At 49.9% G+C, this 25,445-nt stretch overlaps 10 protein-coding genes across 10 annotated transcripts; 4 read left to right on the top strand and 6 right to left on the bottom strand.

Annotated features, from left to right (window-relative positions):
* Nucleotides 1-754: 754 nt before the first annotated feature.
* Nucleotides 755-2,098, bottom strand: Pdw03_4428 (Translation factor pelota, putative; the record flags this gene model as incomplete). The annotated part of the gene is made up of 3 exons (XM_014675672.1): nucleotides 755-1,399; nucleotides 1,468-1,956; nucleotides 2,021-2,098. 3 exons carry the CDS (start codon nucleotides 2,096-2,098, stop codon nucleotides 755-757), a joined length of 1,212 nt encoding a protein of 403 aa, XP_014531158.1.
* An 848-nt stretch (nucleotides 2,099-2,946) lies between these two features.
* On the top strand, nucleotides 2,947-4,041 carry Pdw03_4427 (Aldehyde reductase, putative; the record flags this gene model as incomplete). Its single annotated transcript, XM_014675673.1, has 5 exons — nucleotides 2,947-3,018; nucleotides 3,077-3,087; nucleotides 3,155-3,212; nucleotides 3,271-3,452; nucleotides 3,516-4,041. The coding sequence occupies 5 exons, from the start codon at nucleotides 2,947-2,949 to the stop codon at nucleotides 4,039-4,041; spliced, it is 849 nt and encodes a 282-aa protein (XP_014531159.1).
* Nucleotides 4,042-4,321: 280 nt separating this feature from the next.
* On the top strand, nucleotides 4,322-5,309 carry Pdw03_4426 (alpha/beta hydrolase; the record flags this gene model as incomplete). Its single annotated transcript, XM_066100742.1, has 2 exons — nucleotides 4,322-5,111; nucleotides 5,176-5,309. The coding sequence occupies 2 exons, from the start codon at nucleotides 4,322-4,324 to the stop codon at nucleotides 5,307-5,309; spliced, it is 924 nt and encodes a 307-aa protein (XP_065956142.1).
* A 410-nt stretch (nucleotides 5,310-5,719) lies between these two features.
* On the top strand, nucleotides 5,720-6,630 carry Pdw03_4425 (Alpha/beta hydrolase, putative; the record flags this gene model as incomplete). Its single annotated transcript, XM_014675675.1, has 2 exons — nucleotides 5,720-6,155; nucleotides 6,263-6,630. The coding sequence occupies 2 exons, from the start codon at nucleotides 5,720-5,722 to the stop codon at nucleotides 6,628-6,630; spliced, it is 804 nt and encodes a 267-aa protein (XP_014531161.1).
* A 154-nt stretch (nucleotides 6,631-6,784) lies between these two features.
* Nucleotides 6,785-7,997, bottom strand: Pdw03_4424 (Catechol dioxygenase, putative; the record flags this gene model as incomplete). Its single annotated transcript, XM_014675676.2, has 5 exons — nucleotides 6,785-6,985; nucleotides 7,043-7,475; nucleotides 7,559-7,824; nucleotides 7,888-7,925; nucleotides 7,982-7,997. The coding sequence occupies 5 exons, from the start codon at nucleotides 7,995-7,997 to the stop codon at nucleotides 6,785-6,787; spliced, it is 954 nt and encodes a 317-aa protein (XP_014531162.2).
* Nucleotides 7,998-8,532: 535 nt separating this feature from the next.
* Pdw03_4423 (TRNA splicing 2' phosphotransferase 1) lies at nucleotides 8,533-9,626 on the bottom strand (the record flags this gene model as incomplete). Its single annotated transcript, XM_014675677.1, has 2 exons — nucleotides 8,533-9,408; nucleotides 9,465-9,626. 2 exons carry the CDS (start codon nucleotides 9,624-9,626, stop codon nucleotides 8,533-8,535), a joined length of 1,038 nt encoding a protein of 345 aa, XP_014531163.1.
* A 1,979-nt stretch (nucleotides 9,627-11,605) lies between these two features.
* Pdw03_4422 (WD40/YVTN repeat-like-containing domain) lies at nucleotides 11,606-14,689 on the bottom strand (the record flags this gene model as incomplete). Its single annotated transcript, XM_014675678.1, has 4 exons — nucleotides 11,606-12,882; nucleotides 12,938-13,030; nucleotides 13,086-14,087; nucleotides 14,140-14,689. The coding sequence occupies 4 exons, from the start codon at nucleotides 14,687-14,689 to the stop codon at nucleotides 11,606-11,608; spliced, it is 2,922 nt and encodes a 973-aa protein (XP_014531164.1).
* A 270-nt stretch (nucleotides 14,690-14,959) lies between these two features.
* Pdw03_4421 (Nuclear protein involved in pre-rRNA processing, putative) lies at nucleotides 14,960-16,015 on the top strand (the record flags this gene model as incomplete). Its single annotated transcript, XM_014675679.1, has 2 exons — nucleotides 14,960-15,368; nucleotides 15,432-16,015. The coding sequence occupies 2 exons, from the start codon at nucleotides 14,960-14,962 to the stop codon at nucleotides 16,013-16,015; spliced, it is 993 nt and encodes a 330-aa protein (XP_014531165.1).
* Nucleotides 16,016-17,393: 1,378 nt separating this feature from the next.
* Nucleotides 17,394-19,604, bottom strand: Pdw03_4420 (Leucine-rich repeat, cysteine-containing subtype; the record flags this gene model as incomplete). Its single annotated transcript, XM_014675680.1, has 1 exon — nucleotides 17,394-19,604. The coding sequence occupies one exon, from the start codon at nucleotides 19,602-19,604 to the stop codon at nucleotides 17,394-17,396; it is 2,211 nt and encodes a 736-aa protein (XP_014531166.1).
* Nucleotides 19,605-21,235: 1,631 nt separating this feature from the next.
* On the bottom strand, nucleotides 21,236-25,148 carry Pdw03_4419 (Serine/threonine protein kinase, putative; the record flags this gene model as incomplete). Its single annotated transcript, XM_066100741.1, has 5 exons — nucleotides 21,236-21,504; nucleotides 21,563-23,761; nucleotides 23,819-24,528; nucleotides 24,590-24,734; nucleotides 25,124-25,148. The coding sequence occupies 5 exons, from the start codon at nucleotides 25,146-25,148 to the stop codon at nucleotides 21,236-21,238; spliced, it is 3,348 nt and encodes a 1,115-aa protein (XP_065956141.1).
* Between the last annotated feature and the right edge of the window lie 297 nt (nucleotides 25,149-25,445).

Here is a 25,445-nt window from a genome sequence, read left to right as displayed (position 1 = left end):
GTCACATCTCTAGTTTATCTCACTGAACTGAATGTTTGGCCAACCCTGCCCCAAACCAGCTAAACCACGAAGCCTTTGCGACAAAACGCCTTCAAGCCTTCGACTTTGCATCTCACTAACTTCACTTGTGATGAGATCGCCGCACTTGCAATGCTTATTATCTTACTTAAACGGTAAAACCTCCGCCATCGAAAACGACTCGGTAGGGTTGGAAGATAGTAAACATCTGTTTATTCGTGAATTGAAGGTTACACGCGAGGTGAGGGCAGATGACAAGAGCTTGAATCTGGCCACCAGCCGAACAGTCAATCACATCACGGTTAAAGCGTACATGCAAGTCACCTTGTGATACTCTGTGGACGATTGAGTGCCCTGAGCGCAGTCCTTGCTTAAACGCGTGGATTTGAATTGCACTGACCGAATCTTACTGGAGGTGACTTTGTGTTACCTCTTTTAACCGCGGCGAGGTTGAAAAGGGAGCATATGCATAATGAACCCAAGGTATATTGCGAAGATTTGAGAATCCCAACCCCTTCAGGGGCTTCGTGAAGGCAGGAGCAGATGTCAATTGCGACATCGGGTTGCCACGGAGGTAGTTATCTACGGTTTGACGGGTTTAGGGCTGGCTTCATTGAGAGAGAATCAATGAAACCAATGATTCTGGCATGTTGTTCATCTGATCATGACATGTTTTGATCATGCCACATGTTGTAATAACTCTTCGAATTTGTCGATGGCCGGCTGAATCGCCAGTCTATTCTACATCGGAGTCAAGGTCCGGCTCAACAAGAGGGAATGTCAAAAGCGCTGCGATACCACCCAGCCCCTCCAGACGCTTCCCACTTTCATGATCTGAGCTAAGGATCCGCACATCACCACCCTCAACATCGCGGACGCGGTCCACAAGCGCTACCCAGCGTTTACGCACAGCGATTTCTTGTGATCGAAACAAGCGGTTTGAAATAATCAGCACGCCGCCACCTCGGCCGACAGCACCTTGTTCAACCGCGAACTCAACCTCGCGGGGACCATAAGTTGCTTTGTTGGTCTCCTTGCGCAGTTGCTCTAGGAAGTCGTCCATCAATTTGGTCTCACGGGCGTATTTCGTGTCCGCCAGGATGGTCTTAACTGCGGGCGACTGCAGGACTTCTGATAGGGAATTCGTGTACCCTGATGCGGAATGCACAACCACGAGACTAGGGAGAAGTCGCTTGAGCCCAGGAGTCGTTGTTGATGCCTCGGATTGGATGTATTTTTGGAAGCCAGAGGCGACAAATCCGGGTGAAGCGAGCAGCACGGGTCGAACAGCTTCGTTGTTGGAGCCTGAAGTAAGACTGGTATTGAATTCCATCTGTCGAAGGAGAGTCTCGAGTGTGACTTTGAAAAACTTGTTCATTCCCTGAGAGTATGTGGTGTAAGGGTTTGAACCTGGTCCATAGACACAACAACATAGCAACAGAAACTCACTTTATCATGATCCCCTCCTCCCTGCCGTTTCCGCGGCACAGACATCTCAATCTTTTGCTTCAATATTGTCTGGAATTGGCCAATAAAGCAGATATGAGCCAGTCCTTCCTGCATCACTACTGCAACGGCCTCTGCACGGCGCTTCCCGCCCTCATCCACAGCGTCCTTAAGTGACTCAATTGCAATACTGTCCCACCCGACACCTTCTCCATCTGACCCAACCTCTTTCTCTAGTGTGAAATTGCGGTTCAACTCTAGATCCAGTGTATGAAATTGTCCGATTTTTGTGTGGGATGTTTCGTTCATAATTTGTCCTGAGACATGGAGCTGAGAGCTCTGCGGGTCAAAGTCGAGATTCTTCACGCGAATTACAAGGTTCAGATGAACGCGCGCCGAGCTCGTGGATCCGGTATCCTGGACTGTGGTAACTCGGCGGATTGCACTAGCTCGAAGTATATCACCTGGTCGGATCAAATTGTATGCGTGCCACTAGATTCATTGAATTGTGTTTTAGATGACTGCGGGGTGCTGAGACGGAAGAGAGCTCCCATACCATGTCTTCTGGTTCGTCTGGGCACAATGTCACCGCCCCAGAGCCATTGTGCTCAATTTTGTTCTTGATACAGCGCATTCTTGAGGTGCTATTGCTCGATTATAGGCCCGGGGTTTGGAAAGATCGAAGGCGATGAAGGCGGGTTGGGGTGTAAATAGTGTGATATTGTCAGATGTTGCTTTGAAAATGCGCAAATAGGAGGAGTAACAGGTTGTGTGAAACCAGATCAAAGCTCCCACAACTTTGCAATACTCTTTTCAAAAAGCGATATTCGAGCAAATCAACCTAATGTGAGGGCATTGACGATGTTGAACTGGCCAAACCCAACCCCCACTAGAAGGGTACTGCCGTTCACTACCGCCCGACTATCCTGTATATAACTTGCGCGCTGCTGATGCGCTTTTTTTGGGAGATCAAGTTTGGTTTATTGATGGGCCGTCGGGAGATAGGACATTTCTGATATTCCAACCCTCCAAATGATGTGATCCCAAGTATAGACATCACCGATGCCATGTTTACAAGTCCTGCCTTATCGATAAGACCAAACCCTTATCAGATCGGGATTGGGGCAAAGTTGACGTTCAAGCTGTGAGGGCTGACGATTTTATGGCAAGTAATATCCGATTTGCGTTGAGTCATCAGGACAGCACTCAAAGGTCAATTGCGATACCTTGGGCTCTATGTTGTAAGTCCCTTATGTCCATCAAGTTACTCATACAAGCCCCACGTCGCACTGATCAACCATTGATATAGCAGCCTCTAGTCCCGTACATCGTATATCCCCACTTAGATGGCGTCAAACTCCAAGAAACAGGTGGAAGGTAATGGTCCGAGGTGGTCCGTGGATGTCGAAACCTTTATATCTTCTCGGATAACCCCTTCTTTTGCCCTATATTACTGTTCAACCATCACAACTTTCGCACATCATGGCTCCCGTTTCATTGCAGTCTACCTATAAGTTGGTCTCAGGCTACGAGATCCCCGTTGTTGGGTTTGGAGTGAGTGTATTGGCCCCTGGAGTCTTGATATGTATGACTGACACTTTGGGGGAATTAGGTTTACCAAACGTATGACCATCGTTGAATTACCCCTCCCCCTTCCCGCGACAGATTACATTGACTCATTCTTCACCAGTCCCTCTGATATCACCGAGAAAGTGACCCGCAAGGCCATCGAGGTCGGATACCGCCATGTAAGCAACCGCAGAACCCCAAACCGCAAGTGTTACCAGGCTGACCATTCTGTTACAGGTCGACAGCGCCAAAATCTATGGAAATGAACTTGAAAGTGCCGCCGCCATCCGCGCGTCTGGACTTGACCGCTCCAAGATCTTCTATACTAGCAAGGTGCCCTCGAAGTCCATGGGATACGAGAAGGCAAAGAAGGCCATTGAGGAAAGCATCGCTGCGGCAGACCTTGGCTACATTGACCTGTATGGACCTCTTCGTTACCTGGAAACCAAAGCAGATTAGAAGATTAACACCATGACTATTAGTTTGTTGATCCACGCACCCTACGGCGGCAAGGAGGACCGCCTCGGCACATGGCGCGCACTTGTGGAGGCTCAAAAGGCAGGCCACGTCCGCTCGCTGGGTGTGTCCAACTTTGCCATCCAGCACCTCGAGGAGTTGGAAGAGTACATCAAAAGCGGAGCGGGCGGACAGATCACCGTCGGTCAATACGAGATCCACCCGTGGTGCCCACGCGATGATATTGCGGAGTGGCTGCAGAAGCGCAACATCATTGTCGAAGCATACTCTCCCCTTGTGCAAGCGACCCGCATGAAGGAGCCAGTTCTGCAGAACCTGGCCACGAAGCACGGTAAGACCGAGGCTCAGATTTTGATCCGCTGGAGTTTGCAGAAGGGATATGTGCCCCTGCCTAAGTCGGTGACCGATTCTCGCATTCTGGAGAACTCGCAGGTCTTCGACTTCGCCCTCTCGGATGAGGACATGGCCAGCCTGAAGCTCGACAAGTACGAGCCCGTCTGCTGGGATCCCGTCCGTGACTGCAAGATCTAAATGACATCTCCAAATTAGCAAAAGCCTAGTTATCGTATAAATTGAACCACGGAAGTAGACTCCTAGCATTGAAAAACACGCTGAAGATGGATTAATCAAAGACCTTTGAGTAACAGCCCAATCTGGTAATTTGTTGACTTCCTCGGTCGGCATAACGTGTCACCGCCAACTAAGAAAATAACATCGTCCCTTTCCAACTCTTTCTGGCACAACTCATCACAGCCCTCCATCCCCATGATCGTGCAAGCAGCAGGCAGTCGCTGCCACGGTTGCCCCCACTATGCCGGATGAGCCGCGTCGCATCATCTTGGAGAAATCCAAGACCGTTAAACGCCGGTACCAACGCAGCAACCAAAGATTCCAGTTCACCGCATCCCAGATTGCGCGGCTAGATCGCGAGGAGGAGCGTGAAAAAAAAGCGAAGAAGCTACGTGAGAAGGAAAAGAAACGAATCGCCAACAAGAAACGGAAAGCCGAACAAGAGGCGCAGGCCCGTGAGGAGCGGAAGCGTCGCGGCATCCCGGATCCCTATGCAGCACGCGTCCCATCGAGTCAGCCGCTGCTGTCAATTTTCCTAGGGGCTGCGAAGCGACAGTCCCCTGCGGTACCGGAGCCTACGCTTACAACTACGGAGGTCGAGTCACATGAAAACGGGGTGGGGAGCGAGTGTGGCGATACGGAAGCTGAATCGGATGCCTTTGACGACCTGGATGAGGAATTGGAAAATGACCTATCTGAGCTGCATGATATAGGATTACTGGAAGAGGGTGAATGTCATGATATTGGCGCCGCGACCCGGGCTTCATTCAATGATGAGGATGAATTCTCGGACTGCTCGGCGTTCAACGATGAAGAGATTATGAAGAAAGCCGAGATGGCTGCTCCCACGCGAACGACTGATGAAGAAACGATGAAACCGTCTCTACCTAAGGAATCACCCTACTTAAAAGCTCCCCCGGCTGTGCTCACACTAGAATCATCTTTTGGGGAATCTTTCCAGTACGACCCTGCCGATTTCCTTGAAGCTGAAGCAGCGATTATCACACAAACAAATAGTTCTGGAACGAAAGGTCATTCTCCACCCAAGGACATCTCTCCTTTACAGCCTCCTTTGTCTGATCGACCGTGCATTAGACCCACATTGGCGTCTTCTTTTGGAGATTCCTTTCGAGACGAGACGGCGGATTGGATTGAAGAAGTATTCGCACACGGAAGCGGCGACCCTTTTGACGAACTCAATAAAAGCCCTTCTCAACGATTTCATTTGAACTGTTGAATCGCTTTGACGGCATTTTGTTGCAAGTCTTGCAGCTTTTGAAGTAAACTGCTCTTTCTGTCGTGGAAGTCTTGGCACTGTGGGGATCGGGTCTGGTCCGACAGTCGGGTGATTTCCGCCCAGTTCGGATGCAACAACTTCGGTTCGGGAGTGTCAAATGTTTTTGGAGTAGGAACTGAGAGCTGAATTGTTCCGTCGGAATGAGCAGAAATGGTCTGAAGGATCCAGAGCACTGTGTATATCTGCAGTGTGATTGTAGCCAGAATCTTATTGGGAGTGACGTTACGCTTATCGTTTGTATAGATCTTCAGGGCTGCCCGCTTCTTTGTTCCTTCACTGTTCCATTTCTTTCTACTTCGTCATCTTGAATTGATCCCATTCTTACCTGACTCCCAATCCCAAATGCCGTTCGTCCAAGCAAACAGCCACCGCCTCTACTATGCTGACTCCCACCCCGCCGGCCCTCCGACCCCAACTGGCCTGACCTTTATCTTCATCCACGGGCTGGGCTCCTCACAAAACTACTACTACCCAGTAATCCCGCACCTGACCAACCTCCACCGCTGCATCACAATCGATACATACGGCGCCGCCCGCTCCCCATACACCAATGACACCGTTACGATTCCCGGAATCGCAGAGGATGTCATCGGCGTGCTGGACTCACTGCATGTCCCCAAGGCCGTCGTAGTCGGCCATTCAATGGGTGGGCTCGTAGTGACAGAGCTGGGGGCACGGCATCCGGACCGCGTACAGGGCGTTGTAGCCATTGGGCCGACGCACCCGTCAGATACATTGGTGACGGTCATGAATAAGAGATCGGAGACTGTTCTTGAGGGTCAGTACTTTCTCAATGGAGTCTGTCTAATTAGCTCGTTCTACTTGATCTTTGCTTTTTTTTTTAAAAAAAAAAGTTTCTACACGCATGTGCTAAATCCTCTGCAGCTGGAATCGAGCCCATGGCAAATACCATCCCCTTTGGAGCTGTTGGCTCGCGCAGCACTCCGCTCCACAAGGCTTTCATCCGGGAGTTGATCCTGGGCCAGGATCCGAAGGGATATGCTGCGCTGTGCCGCGCTATCGCTGCCGCCAAGCCGGCGGATTATGCTGCTGTCCAGGCGCCTTTCCTGCTTATTGCGGGCGAGGAGGATAAGTCTGCTTCTATGGAGGGGTGCCAGCATATCTTTGACCATGTCTTGAGTAAGCAGAAGTCTCTCGAGGTATTGAAGGGGGTGGGACATTGGCATTGTATTGAGGCTGCTGATGAGGTGGGTGAGTTAATTGCCACGTTCGCGAACAAAGTGAAAGCCTGAAAGAGCTTCTGTCTAGAGAGAAACCATGAATTTGCCAGTAAAAATCTGGTTGGAAAGATAACATTTTTTTTTCGTTGTGTTCAATATGTACAGTGCTACTAATGTCAAATACATCAGAGATCAAGAAAATTACTACTTTAATGTCGCTACTCGCTCATGCGCTATTGGTACTAGCCTCGAACTTGACCAGTTTCACATCGTATTTAAGTTCAATGGCAGCTTGAGGATCGTCTTTGCGCGGCACAAAGTCCACAACGAGCGAGTCCTTCACAGCAAACACCGAGTCGTTGTCAAGGTACTTGTCCTTGCGGTCGAAGATCTGCGTGGTCAAAGGTCGGTAGTTATCGTAGGTAGCCTGGGGAAGAGATTAGCCTCTGTCTCCACCTGATATAGATACTGTGCCCAAACATACAATAATGTGAATGTGAGCAGGGCGGAAAGGGTGCCGATCCATCAGCTCAAGAAGCTTGCCAGCAGGACCATCGTTAGGAACGGGGTAGGGCGTCGGACGCAGGCAGTAAAACGAGTACTTTCCATCCTCGTCCGTCTTGAACTTGCCGCGCAGATTGAACTCCACCTGCTCAGGGTCCTGCTGCTCGTACAACCCGTTCGTAGAAGCCTGCCACACCTCAACCGTCGCCCCGACGAGAGGTTTCTTGGTTTGGAAGTCAACCACGCGACCGTGCATGAAGGCCATCTCAGCATCGGCAGGTTTCGTCTTGACGATAATCTCGCCGTTCTGGCGGTACGGTGTGTCAGCGCGGAAGAACGGGCCCAGGATGGCTGTGGCTGTGGGTGCATCCTGCGCTTCTTCGGCGAGAGTGAAGGTGATTTCGTCGACGAGGCTGGCGTAAAACGAACACAAGTTAGCTGGTACCTTTTTTTTTTTTTTTTTGGGTCTCTCCGTTGAACAAGAGGTTCGGCTTACGATTCCAGTCCTAGTACATCGCACACTAGCTGCCCCTCGTTCCGCTTGTCGTTGCTCATCTGTCCGGCCCAATTGAGCATCTGCACGCCGGCCATCCACTCCTCGACGGTGAGCTCCTCCTCGCGCGCATAGTCGTGCATGTGCTTGATGAGGCCGGCCATGAGCTGGCGCATGCGCGGGGTGGTCTTGGGACCCATCGCATTGATGACTTTGTCCGTGAAGGTGGGATCGAAGCGGTGCGTTGCCATCGTTGCGTGTAGATCAGTCTATTGCGATGCAAGATGTAAGGATGATTCGAAAACACAGAAAGAAGGAGAGAGGATTTCAACCAGAGAAGTGTGTGCGAATGTCTTCAAAATCCTCGAGACTGTTTTATATCACACGTGGGGATCCGACGGGACTTTTAGTCCGCAATCCATTTACGTCTGACCGAAAACATGACGGTAATTCAAGGATGCCCCCGCAAATCTATGCTAATGGCATGATTGGGTCTGGGGATATCGGATGTGCTGAAAGTACACCAGTCGGTTGGGGTTCGGAAGAGGTTGCGCTTCCGATTTCCCCGCAGTCGGGTAGAGAGACCTGGGGAGCTTAGCAGAGAATTATTTGCAGAAGTGGATGTTTGGTCTATGAGATTGATGGGAATTTAAAAAACGAATTGTGACCTTCTGTCTTGTATACCTATATTGAAGCTTCTGGATGAGCTGGAGTACCTTTGGACACAACTCTGGCCAGGAGTAGCGCTACAGTAAGATGAGGCGTTGGGATATACTCCAGGGCCCTTTCACTCGGTAGGGCCGTATCAGCTCAGCCCGACCACCCCCCCCCAGAGCTGGAGGTTCCCGGGTTACCTATTCGATGATAAAGATGTCGATCAGAAAGAGAAGGGTTAACGTTTCTCTTGGTCGTTTGTGTCGAGCTCAACCACAGAAAGCCCGGCTGGCGATAATCTCTACCGAGCGCAAAATCACCACTCATCGCCGGCCCTTGGGATTCCCTTTCTTCGTGAGAGTCTCCGGAAGTTCCTGCAGAACCTCCCCGTGCTCCCAGAGCTTACCCAGCCCAACCTTACGCTCCACCACTACATCGAAAAAGTCCAGCCCGACGAACTTCTGTGCCTCGCCTTTCTTCGGTTGCCCACTCTCCTCAACAGGGATGCCCTCACTGAGAATGACCCCATTTTCACTGCGCCAGAATGGGACTCCAGCTTTTAGCGCTTTGCGCACATTAATATAGATCAAAACCTGCGCGTCACGTCGCATACCCGAAATCACGCGGGAGTCGTCGGGCGTTGAAGTCCCCCACGCGGCATCCTCAGTATGAGTAGCAAGCAGCACTGACTCTAGTGACGGACCAGTGGCGAAGTGAATGTGATTCCGTCCCATACAGCGTAGTCCACCGGATTGTAGAATCGCAGGCCAGGTCGCGTGGAACGTGCCGTGGACGACAGTGTCGGGTAGTTTCGATTCCTCGGACAAGGAAAGCGGCTCGAGAAAGGAGGCAGCATCTACGGTCTTGATGCTGTGACCTTGTGTCGCGCGAATCAAAAAGTTCGACGGGTCGGTATCTTTCACGGATAATGCTTGGTCGGTGGCTGTTTGTTGGGCTTCGCTCGTGGCGGGGGCGGATTCCAGGACGGATGTCGCAGGCTGGGTTTCACCCACGATAGTGACAGCTTCGTGCTCGGCATCGAGGGCTGTTGCTGGTGTTGTTGTTGCTTGAGTCGTGGATTCGGTAGGTTGTGCGGATGGAATGTGGAGGAGGGCGAAGCGCTTTTTGTCGGAGGACTCGACGGCGTGGAGAATCTCGGGAAAGGTCACTTTTAGAGATTTGAGTTTTCTCCAATTCAACTGGACACAGTCGTCAGGATGTAGGTAGTTTAGAACCTTGGAAGAATGCTGCATACCACGTCTGTCACGCTCGCATAACCCTGGACGTTCATCTTCAGCCCTTCCTTCTCCGCAGCGTGTCGCAGAAGTAAGCTTAACGCTTTGGAGACTTGGACATCGCGACTTTGGCCTTGCCCCTGGCCACGTCCCCGCTTCTCTTTGTTTTTTGGGGGATCCATCTTGGAGAAATTTGAGGGAAGTTGGTGGAACATATTGGTGGGGCACTCCAAATGTTGCAAGATGCTCTTCTCTCACGGCATTTCCCTTCAAAGTAAATGGACGCCCAAGTGTCCTGATTGCAGTCATGGAATCCGACTGTCGCGCATCTTGTAACAGTCTCAATGACCAGAGTTTCAATCAAATCAACTGGTCTTCAGATAAATAGAAAATCCTTTGAGAATGGTAAAAAAAAATCCCCGCATTACGACTGTTGTCAGAATCATTGCAACGCAGACCAACGGCGTGTCACTCGAAATCAAGAAAAGCAAGAAAAGCAAGAAAAAAAGAGCACATTGTGGAGGAAACACAAAAACCATTGGCATCATTCCCCAATGCCGTAAAGCAAAATAAGAACAAAAGTAACGCTTAGGACAAGATCATCTCCCTTTCCTTGACTTGATTTCAAAGATTGTGTAGTTGACTGAACGATCTACGTTCGGTCAGTCAGAAAGGTCAGATCAGAAGATGTATATCTGGTCGATCAAAGGGAACTGGAGGCGGTTAACCATTCATCCAGTGATGGATGAGATATCCGATAAATGTAGAAGTTCCAGATGGAAAAGTACAATTGTGACGGTGGGGAGAGATAGGAGTGTGGTCTGATCAAAGAAGAGTTATAGCTGTTGATCCGATGTTCGTAGCTTTGTGAAATCAGATCGTAAATCTCAAGAAAGGAAATTTGAATGATAGACCAGACAGTCAATGAGGTAGCTTCTGAAGTGAGATCACCGAGTATAGATCATAGTGTTATTATTGAACCACCAATGAGTTGACCGGGGTATGGGACATCTGTCATCGCCGGAGGACATAACACGATTTGCCTATCTAGCTTGAGAGGCTTCAAATTCAAGCTATGCAAGGGGATTTGGCCAAGAATCAAATCCTCCCAGTTGAATCAACACTTCTTCCAGCCTCATACAGAAGAAATACTCCACAAGGATGAAGTTTTTACCTGATCAAGACTGAGGAAGACCTCGGTTATCTATTTCAATCATCTGATACAGGAGTGCTCATGCGGCTAGGGGCACACGTCGTCAAGGAGACCCTTCTACCGTGGTGGTTGTGTGTGATGGAGTATAACCGCTATGGTCAAGTGGACCTATCAAGCCGCATTCAGTCATTCTCTGTATCGAAAATGCTCTCCCAGATGCAGGAAAAGGTCTTCCTGCTACCTTCGGGTTAGAAGCTATTGTGGGCATGAGTATAATGCGACTGTCTCGGAGCCCTTCAAATTTAGATTCCATCTCAAGAGGTAGCTCTACACAGCTCGATTCAATGTCGTAGCTCATGTCTAACTCGTCTTGAGGTCTTGGATTTTTGCTATCTGAGCAAACGGGCGGGGATGATTCAAGCTTCCTTCCAAGGCAATTTGCTCACTTTGGCTATGTTCACCCGTGTGGGCTTTGGGGGATGGATAGACAGCACGAACAGTGTGGTTCATTCCAAAGTCAACCAGTCAGTATAGAGAGTGACACCCTTTCGGCGAGGTAGTTCTATGTTTCTCGCATTGCCTTGGGTGATGTTGTCTTTGGTTTATTGCTCTATTGCTCTACTTTATGGTTCTTGTTGATTATCCCTGCTTCTACATAGAAAAGTACTTTGTACAGTGTCTGCTTTCAACCGCCATTGTTGACACCCCAAAAGACCTATCAAAACGCCCATCTGAAAGACTATCTTACGAAAACTAGTAAAATCTCGTTGGTATGTTCTTACACAGAATCTCTCCTGTATCACCCGAGGCCAAACAACAGGATCGGATGTTTCAAGTCTTACAGAGGCCGCAGAAGCAGCGGACCATTCTTATCTTACTGGATCGAATCATCTAGGTAGTACATGAACATTGATTTCAGATAAATCGACTTAGTAGGGTATAGAATATCGCATAAAGACAGGTCATCTAGTCCATGGCTCAGAAGGGGCAATGCAAATCACAAGACAATCACCGATCACAGATGCAGTTACACTCTGCTACCGGGCAAATCTTATGCCGCTTAAACCAGTCACTGGCATGATTTGCATGGAAGCCATGGTTGCAATGGATACAAAACACCACGAAGCGCCGCATCACCTCAGTCTCCGTAGGCTTGCGGGAATCTGCCTCCGCATCGGCGGCAATACTGGCCCGTGACATGGGGTCTGGCGAACCCAACCACAAAGTGCAGACGCCACAGCGCGGCATGTGTCGACCGCACCGCGGACACACAGTCCCTGTCATGGCTGTGGGTGCCAGTGGGTTCCCGGCGGTGGGATGAACATTTTCGGCACTCTTGGTAGATGGAGAGACCTGCGAGGAAGCGTCGTGCTGGGTGAGTGGACTCGTGCAGTAGTTACAGGTGAGGCTGACTTGCTGCGGCGGTGACGGCATGAGCTTGCGGCCGTCAACAGTGACAGCAAAGCGACGAGAGCCAACGTCGAATCGGGCTCGCTCAAGTTGGAGTTTCCAGGAGTTCATCTGTCGCCGGTAGGTCTCGCGCCAGGCCTCGAACTGAACAACGTGCTGTGGGTTGCTAACGAGCCGTGGTACAGTATGGCTCATTGCTAGCACCGGAGTTTGGACATCATTGAATTTCCCAATGTAAGATTGGAACAGACCCATAGCCAAATGACCCAAGCCCGTGAGCACCACTCCTTCAATATTACCTTGACAAATAGCTTGGCTTGTGGCTTCATTCAGATACTCTGTTAATTCTTCGTCTGGAAGCCAGCGTAGCGCGACTTCTACGCGATACTTCAGAGGTAGGGTGGTTTCCTTGATGACTGCATTCCAGTCGCCTTTGCTCACAAGGGCTAGAATTGCCCGTGCGTATGGGTCCGTAAGTTCCTTCGCAATTTCTGCACAGGTCTCCTCCCAGTCTGTGTCAGTTTCCCCCTTGGAGGCACCGGCAATCGCCATGGCCAGCAATTTATGAGCTTGGGTGGGGTTATTGCTTCGAAGCCCAAGGTAGGCCAGCTTAGGCTCATCTTGAAAGACAGCCAGTGCAGCAGCTTTAGTATGTTGGTCTTCGCCAGATAAGGTTTTCACTGTCTCCTCCAGTTCATGGTAAGATTGCGTTGCACCACAAAGACGAAGGCAGAGTCGGCGATGATCGGGGAAAGCCGTGTCGCAACCGGTTGTCTCGGGAATGTTCAATTGAATTGCCAAAGTCTCCACTGCATCGGCGACTGCTTTAGCATCAACCTTCTTAGCGCTGATGCAACGTTGTTCGAGACCATTGCCTGTTCTCCTGTCAGTTTCGAGAAAGACTTTGAAAACAAATGTGAAGAAACAAACAAATGTCATGATTCCAAATGTTGCTCACACCTAAATAATTCAGATCCAAGCCATTGACAACCATTGCCGTCCCAGAAGACTCGGTTCGAGCACCTTGAAAACGAGTTAGATGAGATATGTGACCCACAAGGAAATTTTCAAAACTCACGTTCAATCCAGCTCCAGAAATCCTGGAGAGCTTGATCATCAGATGCTACTTTTCGGTTTTGAGCCTCATCAAACAAATAACCCTCCTTGCACCGGGATTGGTTGATTGTACATAGAGTGAGCGCTTCTTGCGCGGTAAGGGGAACACCCATCACCCCAAGAGCCATGGCGCGTTCCCGGTTCTCATGGCTTGGGACAGGCTCGGAATCAAGATTATTGGACACAAAGTGTTGGCCATTTGAATTTATCCCCTGCTTTTGTGAGGTTGAACAGACGCGTGTCCTGATTTTCCTGATCAGGTCTGAGATAGGCGAAATATGCTCAGACAGTGGGTGAATAGATCGCACATCTGATTCATTTGACGAGATACCAGACGCCAATACACTCCGTGAAGATAGATCAATTGGTGCACACGGGGGTCGCGTGGTGAGAATCTGAGGCCGTCCATGGCCGTCGAGTGCTATGGCACTTGGTTGAGGAGACAAGCTAAGATTCAGGGAATCGAATGAAACAACACGATCTTTTTCATTGTAGCCACGAGTCGGATTATCAAATGGTACGCATATGTCCCGCACGTGCTTAGTGTATACCGATTCCGGGTAATTTCTGGAAGATCCCTGACCCAGAGTCTCGTCTATCGAAGAACGATACTCCTCCGGCAAGAAGTCTTTGGCAATGTCGTAATTCTTTAAATGACCGCTGCTGGACAGCGCAGAGAGACTGCCTCGGTTCGTCCTTGAGAAGCGCAAGCTCCAGATGGAGGACTTCGGATGGAAGACATTTTTGAGTTCCAAAGCTGGCATTGTTTGGCTTGACTCTAGGGCACTAGCAGAAGAGCCCATTGACGAGGATGTCAGTCGAGATCCAACACGACGATCCCACACGCAGATAGTGCTTTCATTTGATGGAATACAAGACGCAATGTAGTTCTCATCAAGCCAATCAATGGCCAGATTATGGACGCATCGAGTGGGAAATTGCAAAGATGGATTCCCAGGTCCCTCTGGTACAAAATCAGCTATGCTTTTGTACATTCAAAGCCAGCAGAGACAAACCTCTTAGATCATAGATCCGAACAAACTGGCCTTTGACACCAGTTACGATCGTATCAGGCTGGTCTCGAAAGAACTTGATACTGGTAATAGGCTCTGAGCTGGCGAGTTTTCGTAAAGGCTCAGTAAATCCCCTACTCCCACCAGTAGGACTGAGTCGTTGGTTGACATCCCAAATGTTCAGGCAAAAGTCGTTCCGAACGCGATCTAGACCCGATGCCACAAGACCGTGAGTGCTAAATGTAACTGCATTGCAGTACCGTTGGTTGCGGACTGGGAATGAAAGAGACTCCTTGGTATCCCCATCGAGGCGTAGGATGGTAGCCTCGCCAGACGACTGGCCCACTGCGATCAGGTTCTCGTTTGAACTAGACCAGTCGAATGCGCGGAAACCAGGCACATTGGTCAGGGTGGAGAGCACTTCATGGTGTAAATACTTGCCGTCAAACCCAGTCACCCTACACAGACGAAATGATTTTCCCGTGACGTCGACTGACAGGAAGCGTTGTTCGGTGGCCGACGAGGTCGGGGACCAGCGAATGGCGGAGTCCATGCTGGCCCTTTTACTAAGTTTGGTTCAACAGTTTACTCACTTACATGAGTAGATCCAAAGTGCCAGATAGACAAATTGAAGCCGACAATTGGAGTAAATCAAATCATTGCGACGCGAGAGGGCCGCGGTGATGGTGATCAACGAAGACGCTCATTGGTCGGGCGCCAATCTGGGGGACGGGCCGATAAATCAGCCGATATCTTTTTTTCTTATCGTTTTTGCTGGAGCTCCGACCTCTCTGCTTTTTCCCTCTCTTTTGGACCAGCAAAGATGCCTGCAGATACTCGAAGCCACCGCGATCAAACAGCTCCCTCAAAGAGGAAGACCAGGGATGGGTCAGAGGATGTTCCCCCGGCCCGCAAAAAGGTGCACCGCAAGGCAGATGACCAAATCCAATTCGAGGACTACGGCAGCAATGGCGATGCAGCAAAGCCCAAAGTGACCCGAAAATACAAAGACAAATTTGCCCCCAAACCCGAAAAGGAATACCCATCGATCAATGATCTCAAAAAGCGAATTCGCGATGTGAAGCGACTACTCAACAAAATAGACCTGTCTGCCGATGCTCGCATCTTGCAGGAACGTGCTCTCGCTGGATATGAGCAGGATCTTGCGGATGAAACAACACGCAGAGAACGGTCATCGTTGATCAAAAAATATCACTTTGTCCGATTCCTTGGTATGCGGCCGATGAGTCTGAGTGGTCCCAGGTTTTCGCTGACGTACTTTTTTTTTTGAATAGACCGCAAAACTGCTACCAAGGAACTCAACCGACTTACTCGCCGCGAGAAGGAAGAAGATCTGGATTCGAAACAAAAGGCTCGTCTTGCAGCAAAAATTCACACATGCCGCGTGAACATCAACTACGCGATCTATTATCCTCTCACCGAAAAATACATCTCAATCTACCCTAATGGAAAACCTGATGCAACAGGTCCAGGGTCTGAATTGCAAAAGCAGGAAACCAAATCCAACGCCGCCAAGCCCCCGTTGTGGTCTATCGTTGAGAAGTGCATGGAAGAAAAGACCCTGGACCTTCTTCGTGAAGGAAAGCTGCACATCAACGCCAATGGAGAGAAGATCCAACGTTCGTCATCTGCCACAAATATAGTTACAGACACCAAGAAGGATAAGAGCAAGGTGAAAGATTTACAGAAAGAGACCAAGGCTCCTACCCAAAAGGAGAAGCATGCTTCCAAAGATGGCAAGAAGAGCAACAAGAAGGAGAAACCTGCACGCAGCGAGCGGGTCTCCAAGAAACACGAGGCATCACAATCAGCCAACGCAGAGGACCAAGATGATAGTGATGGTGGTTTCTTTGAGTAACCAATTTTTTTTAGTTCGGTGCCGAATTGGTTTATATCCAATTTGTCTTGATATCCTACCAGCATTACATAAATTTTTTGCAATTTAGCCGTGTGAATCCATGTCCGTTCAAAGGTGCTGCACCAGGTTCCCCGCCTACACACCTGAATGCCTGTTATGCATGCCCATGTGGTCGATGTTGGCTGCAGCTCTCATCTGGGTCGTTAAGCAGAACACCAAGAATTGTTCTTGCGAAATAGGAAACACTGCCCCGTTATTCGTAGAAAGTTCCAAACACAGTTTATGCTGTTAACCGCCTTCTAAAAGCTCCATTCTGTGATACTATTCACTATCTTTCTAGTGCCGACGAAAAAATAACATTTGGAAAAGACATCTACAAACACTTGCCAAACCTCACAGTAATATCTTATATCTGAAATTACCTTGTATCAAATAAATTGAACAGGCGCTTCTATAAATATAACACATTTTAACTTAAGCATGTACATACCGAAAAGCCGTTTTGTGGGGACAATGCTTTTTCCACCGTGTAGCCTAGAGTTTGCGACTGGGTGTCCTCAAAAGACATCCAACAAGACCATCAAACAAGAACATCCAAACAAACCGCGGTGTTTTCATTCAAGGAACGTTCCTGATGGAATCTCGCGTCAAATAGTTCAAAAGGGTTAAACCCTTGGGTCGTCAATAATAGAGGCTGCATAAGGGCCGAGTATTCAGATCGACTGAGATTCACAACTGATAGCTCATGCTCTACAAAACAGGCCAATACCAGCACCGTATAGATATGTCTATCAGCCTGGAGGATATCTATGAACTAGAAGTAAAGTGTCAGGAGAGCAGCCGGAAAGGCAACATGATTCCAAACTGAAAAGCCCAGGAAATATCAACTAGTAGTAAAAACTAAGAAAGCCAACCATCCCGCCAGTAACCCCTCTAGATACTTATGTTGGAGCTAAAACCTCGATTGGCGAAAAGACATGAATGTTTAAGGGTCATGGAACACGCAGGAAAGAAAGCCCCTTCCTGGAAACTGGCGCCATAGCTAAAAAGCGAGGAAAGAGGTGGATGCGGGTAGATGTGACGTTAGGTGGTGGACAGATATAGAGAGAGGCAGAGAAAAGGTCAAAAAGGACAAGCTAACCGCGAAAAAAAAAGTGCGTTGTATTGGGGATGTGTAATCCCAGAAAACAAAATCATATCGTGCGTAATTCATAGCAAATTGAAAATGGCCATTGGATGTGATCTTCAATTTAGATACTAGCGATCCTGCGCCAGCAGAGTCGAGCAGCGTCCTGTGTCTAGCTCGAAGTCAGATGTTCCCAGAACATACCGCATGGAAGAAATTGGGACAGCACCGACAACTCAAGAGATATTCACCTCACATGACAATACAGCTGCCACCGCTCTGGGCTCGCCTGCGATTCCCGCCAAGAGCAGTGATAGCGCCTGCACCGTAAACATCGTTCTCGCCTCCGTATTCATTGTACAGACGCTCAGCTTCACGGGCACGACGTCGACGTCGGCGGGCACCAGCACCAGCGACGCCAGCCTCCTCGGTAGCGACCATGTAATCGGCCCATTTCCGGTCCAGCCGGGATGCAGCGGCGAGATCGCCGCGCAGAACACGTTTCGTGTGTTCGTCGACAGTCATCTGCCAACCGTAGAAACATTTGAGTTGGATGATTTCGTTGGGATAGGTTGGCGCTGGCGACGGCGAAAGGGAGGAGGCTGGAGTGACGAAGGTACTTGTCGCTGGGGAGGAGCTGGTGTCTGATGGTTGTGTCACGGTCACCACTGTTGAAATGGGTTTGCGGGAGGCGCGGGGAATGTATGCGTTGCTGGAGAGAACTTCTCTGACCCCTGCCCAAGTGACATTGATGCAGTCGAATATCATGAGTCGCAGTCCAACTTGGGGGAGCTCGTCGCTGTACCCACGGCGGCGGACACGGAAGCTGGCTTCCATCAGGGTCAGATCTGACACTCTGGTGTTGTCCATTTCGACGGATCGTAGTTTTGGACAGTTCTTCATTACTCGAAGCATTCCCGTGTCGCTGAGACTTTCGCAGTAGCTAATATTTAAGTGCTCCAAGTGTTGGGCACATGGAGATTCAGCCAGCTGCACCAAGGTGCTGTTTGTCAATTTATCCAAATCCTCCAGTTCCAAATGCGACAGGTGTGGCGTCGTGCGAATAACGTCCATGACGGATACATCGGTTAGATCAGAGCATTGAGAAACCTGCAGGCCCTCCAAGTCTGGTACGTTATGGGCCAGGCTTTTAAGTCCATGATCGCTCACTTCGGGGCATTGATGTAAATCCAAATGACGGAATTTTCGAGGTGGAACGATAGGCCGATCGGCCAAGATATCCATAACAGGGTTCTCGCCGTGGATTAGCATCTTCAGGCTCTGATCGGTCAGGTCAGTACGACTCATGATCAAGCGATCCAATGTGTTGCGCTCGAACAGGGCCAATGTGAATTTCTCATCTTTAAATCCACGGATTTCGCTGGCCCGAAGATCTTTCAACCGCCCACAGGACTTGACAATCCGAAGAAGACCTGTGGTATCAACATTGCTGCACCAAGAAACATTTAATGTCTCAAGTTGTGGACAAGACCGTGCAATAATTTTCATGGCCGAGTTTGTGACACTTGATAGACCAGAAAGATTGATGTATTGCAAACGGGAATTACGAAGGAGGAAAGAATAAATGGATGCCTTGTCAATACGGCAACCCTCAAGCGAGAATTTCACGACATTCCGACACAGATCCGATATGCGTTCTCCATCCGATGACCATTTCTCATGCATCTGAACGCAGCCTCTGAGATTGAGGTCTCGAACAAACGGACCACCAGAAGTGATTAGCTTGACCAAAACATCACTCGGGATCTTAGAATAGTACTCAGTCGTATCAACCTTAGACCATAGTTGTCCATCGTAGCACATTTCATTCCACGTCTTGGACACAGCAGAGCAGCAGACAATTTCTTGCGGGGTGAGGTATTGAAAGATCTGCACCTTAAGCTCTTGTGGCATATCGCGCCAGAAATCAAGAGATCTGGCCGGCTGGGTTTCTGGATGGATGGCCTCCTCCAACTTCACTCCCATTGGCGTCGCTGTCCGTGGCGATCCATACGATGCTGGCCCCACGTCAAAGGGTAAAGGCACGGTGCGAGGCGTAGCGAAACCAGGTCCATCAGTGTCCCTCAAACGGATGCGAGCGTTGGTTCCCTGAAGCTCGCCGAGAGAACTAGGGCAGCCGGGGGCAGCTGGCCGGGGATTGAGGCCGCCATAGAGCTGAGAGGAACTTCCATTTCCCAGACAGGGTGAGTAGGAAGGCGACGATAGCGAAACACACGAGAGAGAGGCCTTATGGTCTCGGCGGTAGCCATTGGTTGATGATGAGCGTCCGCGGCGGGTGAGTGTCGGGCTAGAAGACATGCGTTGGAGACTCTGCAGTAACTTCCGACGACCCTTGAGCTTCGGCCGTGGCTCTATTGGGATCTGGCCTGCCGAATTGGGCGTGCTGTTCAGGGAGGTCCTCCCCGGAGAGGGTAGGATCTCATCCGATACTTGAGAGGCCATTCTGACGACTTAGCTCAGTCTATAACACCAATTCTCTGGCCCACTATAATCTTCTCACGTCTTCCGGAGGGTGTCGGCACGGTACGGAGTGTCACGCGAGGGAAAATAAGGACGGAGGATAGTGGAAACGGATCGAGTGACGGGCGCGCAATCACCAGAAGCTCTTAGATGAGCATAGTGCTAAATCTCATCGATGAGCGGTGTTTTTAGATATTTATCCGCACTTTGAATAGAAGAACAGAGGTAGAAAGTGATCAGAATGTCGGTGGGGAAATCACGTTGGCCGCTGTTGTTCTCAAGACCCGCCAAAGAACCGTGGAACAGGGTTCGGCAAAGATGCCGTACAGAAACCCGAGAGAACCGAGAGGGTCGAATAGAAGACACAAGGGGGGGGGGAAGTTGAGTAAGGGAGAGAGGAGAGGATCTGCAAAGAAAAAATAAGAAATGGCGGAATACAGAGTGGAGGGGAATGCGATACATCTACTAAACCTGGTATTGACCCAACACATAGCAGATGTTGTACTCAAGTACTCCAGGGCTCTCCCCTCCGCGTTATCTGCTTATCGGTCCCCACCTGTTAGTACCAGACGCCGGCAAATACATGCATGTACTTTCAAATGATGCTTCCTTATGCGAAATTTTCTTCTTGGGTAACTCTGGGGTATATTGTGTACATTGTACTGGTTACTATGTACGGAGTACGATACGGTGTTATGGCACAGACCCATCCAATGTGAGACCGAAGCCCACACTCAGCTGACGACGCCTTGTACAGAAATGAATTCGGCGGACCCGATGGATTCGACGCCCCTTAGGCTAGAACCCACTCCAAAGTCTCGACCCAAGAACATCGCCGAGGCGAATTGTTCCCGAGAAGCCGTTAGATTCAATTTCGCCTCTTTCGGACGGTATTTTCGCTGGTGGGGCAATGTGCGGGGGGGATAGGCTAACCCGTGGTACGATGACAAAAAACCCATGGAATGGAGCATGCCATTTCTATGTTTTTGGGTTCATTTTTCTCATCTCCTTTTGGCTCTTTTCTAAGGTCCTATCTGTTTCAGTCGACAACTCCCCCTTTGCAGTTGGAGATGTCTAACTTCCAAGTGAAGTGGAGATTCCATGATAGCCCGAGCTAAGCCACAGGACTAGACCGGGGTTGCTAAGGACTACGGACGATGGAGTACTCCTCTACGGAGTACAAAGACCACATATGCTAAATGTTCCCCTGCATTTCGCACAAAGCCGTACTCCGTACGGAGTATATTGTATATGATGTCTTCCCTCTTGGGCCTCTAGGTCATAAGGAGATATGCAAAGGTATCGCAAAATCAAATGCCATGAAAAGGGGATGAAAAAAAAACGCTTGATAAAAGAAAAACCCAGAAAAATAAAGACAGACGAGACGTTGATGGTTCATAATCATCGCCCATCAACGTGGTCCTAGAGAAGTAAGAAATAGACACTCACTCCACACCGGCCACGAAATGATACCCTGTTCCCGGAAAATTTTGCATCCATCATCAAAACGTAATCAACTTTGTGGGGTATCGTGTTATCTTTGTTTTTTGGTTTTTTTTTTCATAAGCAAAAGGCGGAGGGAGAAGAAAGAGTGGTATAAGAAAGGATTTGAACTAAGCCCCCACCATCCAAGGGTGTTCAAGCACTTCAGTAATTGTCAGTCGGTTATCGACATCACGATCGAGCATCGTGCGGATGAGGTCAACACAATCTTCCGAGAAAGGAAGGAAGGGAATTCGGAGGGGGTGGTCGAGGATCTCATCGACGTTGTAAAACGGGTTCTCTTTGTAGACGATTGTATAAAGGAGAATCCCCAGAGCCCAGATGTCCTGCTCCTTACCTCGGTACGACCTGCCCTGTAAGACCTCAGGTGCGGCATAATCTGACACACATAGTCAGCATCTTAACCCCCATCAGTCAAAGAGACAAAAAAAACCTACCAATAGTTCCCACAAATACATCAAAGGGGCCGTTTTTGATGTAGGCCGCACTCCCAAAGTCGATCAACTTGATCCGTCCCTCTCCATCAAGAACCACATTCTCATCTTTGATGTCACGATGTACAACCAGTGCTTTGGTGTGTAAATGATTAACGGCGCTGGCAACCTGTTTGAAAATGTTTCGGCACTCCGATTCATCCATGTTGGTCTTGAGCTCGATATAATCAAACAGGTCCATTCCCGGGAGCCCGTGAGGAGTCATCTCAATGTAATAATTGATGTCGTCTTCGAAGAAGCCCTCCATCTCCACAATGTTGGGGTGCTTGAGCCCATCCCGCCGCAGGAAGTCAAGAACATGGATCTCCAGTGGCACAGTACCGAGTCGCCGATCACGAGTCCACGTATCCACCAGGATCCGCTTCTTCGTGACAAATTTCAGCACCATCTTCTTGCTGGGCTGTTTCTTTAAACGTGCCAGCTTGACTTGGCCGTAGGCTCCTTGTCCCATCTCTTCAAGAATCACATAGTCGTTGATCGTTTGTTTCGCCGGGGGTTCGTTCTTCGCATTGGCAGCCGAAACCTGAGGAACGGTCTGTGCAGGGCTGACGGTAAGAGACTCAGATGCAGCCTCACTGAGTTGTTGACTGAGTGTTGACGCTGGAGTTTTGGTATCCACAGAAGTCTTGCGATTCTCCGCAGTCTGGGTATCAGCTCCAGCGTCGGACGGACGATCTGAATCAGGGTCATGTGTGGGCGAGGCAGGCTTGGAACTCGGTACAGATGATGGCGACAGGCCAGCAGCGGGTCCAGCAGCGTGGAGCTGTCTCGAGTAGGTTATCCACAAAGCATAGACCAACTCTGTGACTGCAATGGTATCATCGCTGTCATCAGAGTCGCTGCGGCGGTCGCTGCTTTTCTCTGTCTTCTCCTTGGAAAAGAAGGTGCCGCTCTTAACCACGCGCAGTTGAATGTCTACAACAATGGTCGAGCCGTCCCGGTGCTTGGCAAGCAAGCCACTCGGCTCTGTAAACACAGAGGCGGCATTTGCTTTTCCATCGCGGAGAATGGAAAGTGTCCGTGCTCGTCGGAAACTGTGTTCGGGTATGACAATACCATCAACCAGGGGCACATTGTCCTCTTCTGTCAAAACATCTAGAATTTCATCGAAATCGGGTACAAGCTCAGTGATGTGGAGTCCCTCTGGTCTTTCTTGGCCGAAAAGGACAGAAGAAAACACAGAGTTGGAGCTGATGACGCTCAATGACGAAGACGAGAGCACCATCATGCCTGCGACATGTGGAAAGCTGGAGACTTGGAGAGTTCGATCCCCTTCTCCCTTGCTAACAGTAACAGGGATACAAACGCCAGCAGCAGTGCGGGCGGCAAAGTGCTTCAGCCCCAAGATTTTAGCCAATCCCTTCTCGAGGGAAGTCTCAAGAGATTCCGATGGCAAACAGGGTAAAAGGTCAGTGATCGACTGGCCTTTATGAACGACAGACGGGCCCCAAATTTTTTCAACTTCACCTTTGGAGCCAACGACATTCCATGCATCGTCGCACTGGATGGAAGCAATATTCTCGGTGATCTCCTCCACGACCCATATCAGGCCACCGCGCTTTTCCATAACCCAGACGCTAGCGGAACCCCGTGACCCGTTGCGCTTCTGAATCGGGACAACATCTCCGCACAGCAAGACTCCGCGTGACTTGTTGGCCGGGTGGTTGTTGTTTCGGGTATTTCTCGTGCTGGAGCCATATCCGTCATCAGTCTGCGCTCTGCGAGATTTTTCTCGTGAAGATGGTTTGCTGAGAAGTTGTGCTGTCACTCCATTTCCAAGACCTCGGTACTTGGGATTGACAGCGGAAATGTTAGCCCGTTCTGGTTGAAGTGGCATGCGCGCAGCGGCATCAGTGCTGGGATCTCGAAGTTTGGCCTTGAGCCATTCACGGTGCTCCTTCTGTACAACCTCCAGGATGCTGAGATGGCGAACTTCGGACTGCAGAACACCAAAGATGAGACATGACAGATCGTTAGCGGCCAGAATGGTCCATGGTTCCTGGGCTTCGGTTCTGAATACGGCTTGGGAAGCCGGGGTCCATTTGCTGCTATGGGCGTGGAGGGCGGGGATCTGGAATCCCAATCCAGCAGTCGAAGAGTTGAGCGAGGCGAAAGGCTCTACAGAAGAGGTGTATGGTTGTGCTAGAGTTTCCATCAGCTTTCTCCTGGCAGAGACAGAGCATAGATCCGTGTATGTACGTTTCAAGCTTACGCGCCTGGATGTAGGTGCAGAAACCAGGTCCATCCTTTGGTTGGAGATCCGATCGCTGGGCACCGGGATCAACAGTTGGGAATTGTCAAAGGGATGTGACTCCGAGGAGATGGAATCCTGGGCCCTGTCTCGGGTGCTGGCCAGAGAGGAGTTACTTTCCGAGAAGGCCTTCTCAAAGATATTATCGCCATTTATCTCTGCGGGTCCTGTGATGGGTCCACGGCCTTGAGTGTGGTGTTCCTGGGGTTCGAGCATATTTGCTCGGGCCAAAAGATCCATCATACTTTGCACCTCCATGTCCCCACTGGCGTATGCTTGTGCGTTGGTGATCGCGGCATTGCTTGCGGCCCATCCCATCCGGTCGCGCATGAAATCAATGGACCTCTTGAGAATGTTCTGACGGCTGTGAAGGAATTCTTCGGACTGTTGTGCAAAGGAAAAGGAGTGTAGCGACTCCAGTGGAAACCGGTGTAGGTCTTCTAGATCCGTGAAACTTCGGCTCGCTAAGAGACTGGTGTGAGTTCGAGAAGACGAGCGGGAGCGAGGAGAGGGAGCCGGGCGCTGGCTAGGCATGGGAGCTAACGATAGCGACGAGGTAGACATGTTTGGAAGAGTCAGTACTCGCGAAGGTTGGTTTTGGCGAATTCGATCCAGCCCTGATGGACCGATTCCATGGTCGTTCTCGAACAACGGAGATCTGCTTAATTGCAAGAAGTGTCAACGCTTTGTTGAAATGTTTAAAAAAGATTGTCACTGACCTGGAATGAGGGTCATATCCCGAAGAAACACTGCCCGCTGAGCTCCTGAGCTGACCTGTCCGTAAAGAAAGGCTGAGCAGTCCGGACTCGGACTCGGGCGACTCAGAGAGGGATCCTAACGGCGACGAAAGAGGACTCGGCTCGCCTAAGATTTAATCAGCGCGATTCACCTAACTTGTGATCAATTTTATCGGCGCGTCTTGAGGTTTCAATTCCATGGGCCTTTCAAGAAAATGTGACACTTTCGAATGATCAGACGGTTAATCTCCGCGGTCAGATGCATTTCTGAGCATGTCCTAGCGGACGACAGCGACCGCTTGATCACTTTGAATAAAATCAATTCGCGCCCTGGTTGCTCCAGGCCCTCTCTTTTCCGGGTGCCCAGGGAGGTGTAAGCCCAATCTGAGTAGCATGATGACCCGTTTATTTTTTTCTTTCTTTTTTTCACCTCACCTCCGCGAGTTCTCTACGGCCCATGAAATATGAAACAAGGACTAAATGATCAACATGAGAAAGCATGTGCGCATGACTTACCATCATGGTTGTAAGCTGACCCCATCCCCGAGGTCTCTCTTGTCTCTCTCTTGTCTCTCTTTTTGGGGTTTTGGTTATGAATTCAGATGGTCAGATGGTAAACAAAGAAAAGTACGAGGCTCAATCGAGGCGAGCACCCGTGAATGTATGCAAGGTATGCGACATGTATGGGTACGGTCATTCGCAAATGGGACGGGGGTTGGGCGGGCAGCTGCCTCGTAGGGTCTCAGGCGGCATATGTGGCGTCGCGGCTGGGCACTCTGAAAGTGAAGAACAAGCAGGTGGATTCGAGGTACAGGTTTCAAGGGGGGAGAGAGAGGAA

The sequence above is a fragment of the Penicillium digitatum genome, chromosome 1 (assembly GCF_016767815.1).
Source record: "Penicillium digitatum chromosome 1, complete sequence".
Classification (NCBI taxonomy): domain Eukaryota; kingdom Fungi; phylum Ascomycota; class Eurotiomycetes; order Eurotiales; family Aspergillaceae; genus Penicillium; species Penicillium digitatum.
This window is presented reverse-complemented; position numbering and strand designations above follow the sequence as displayed.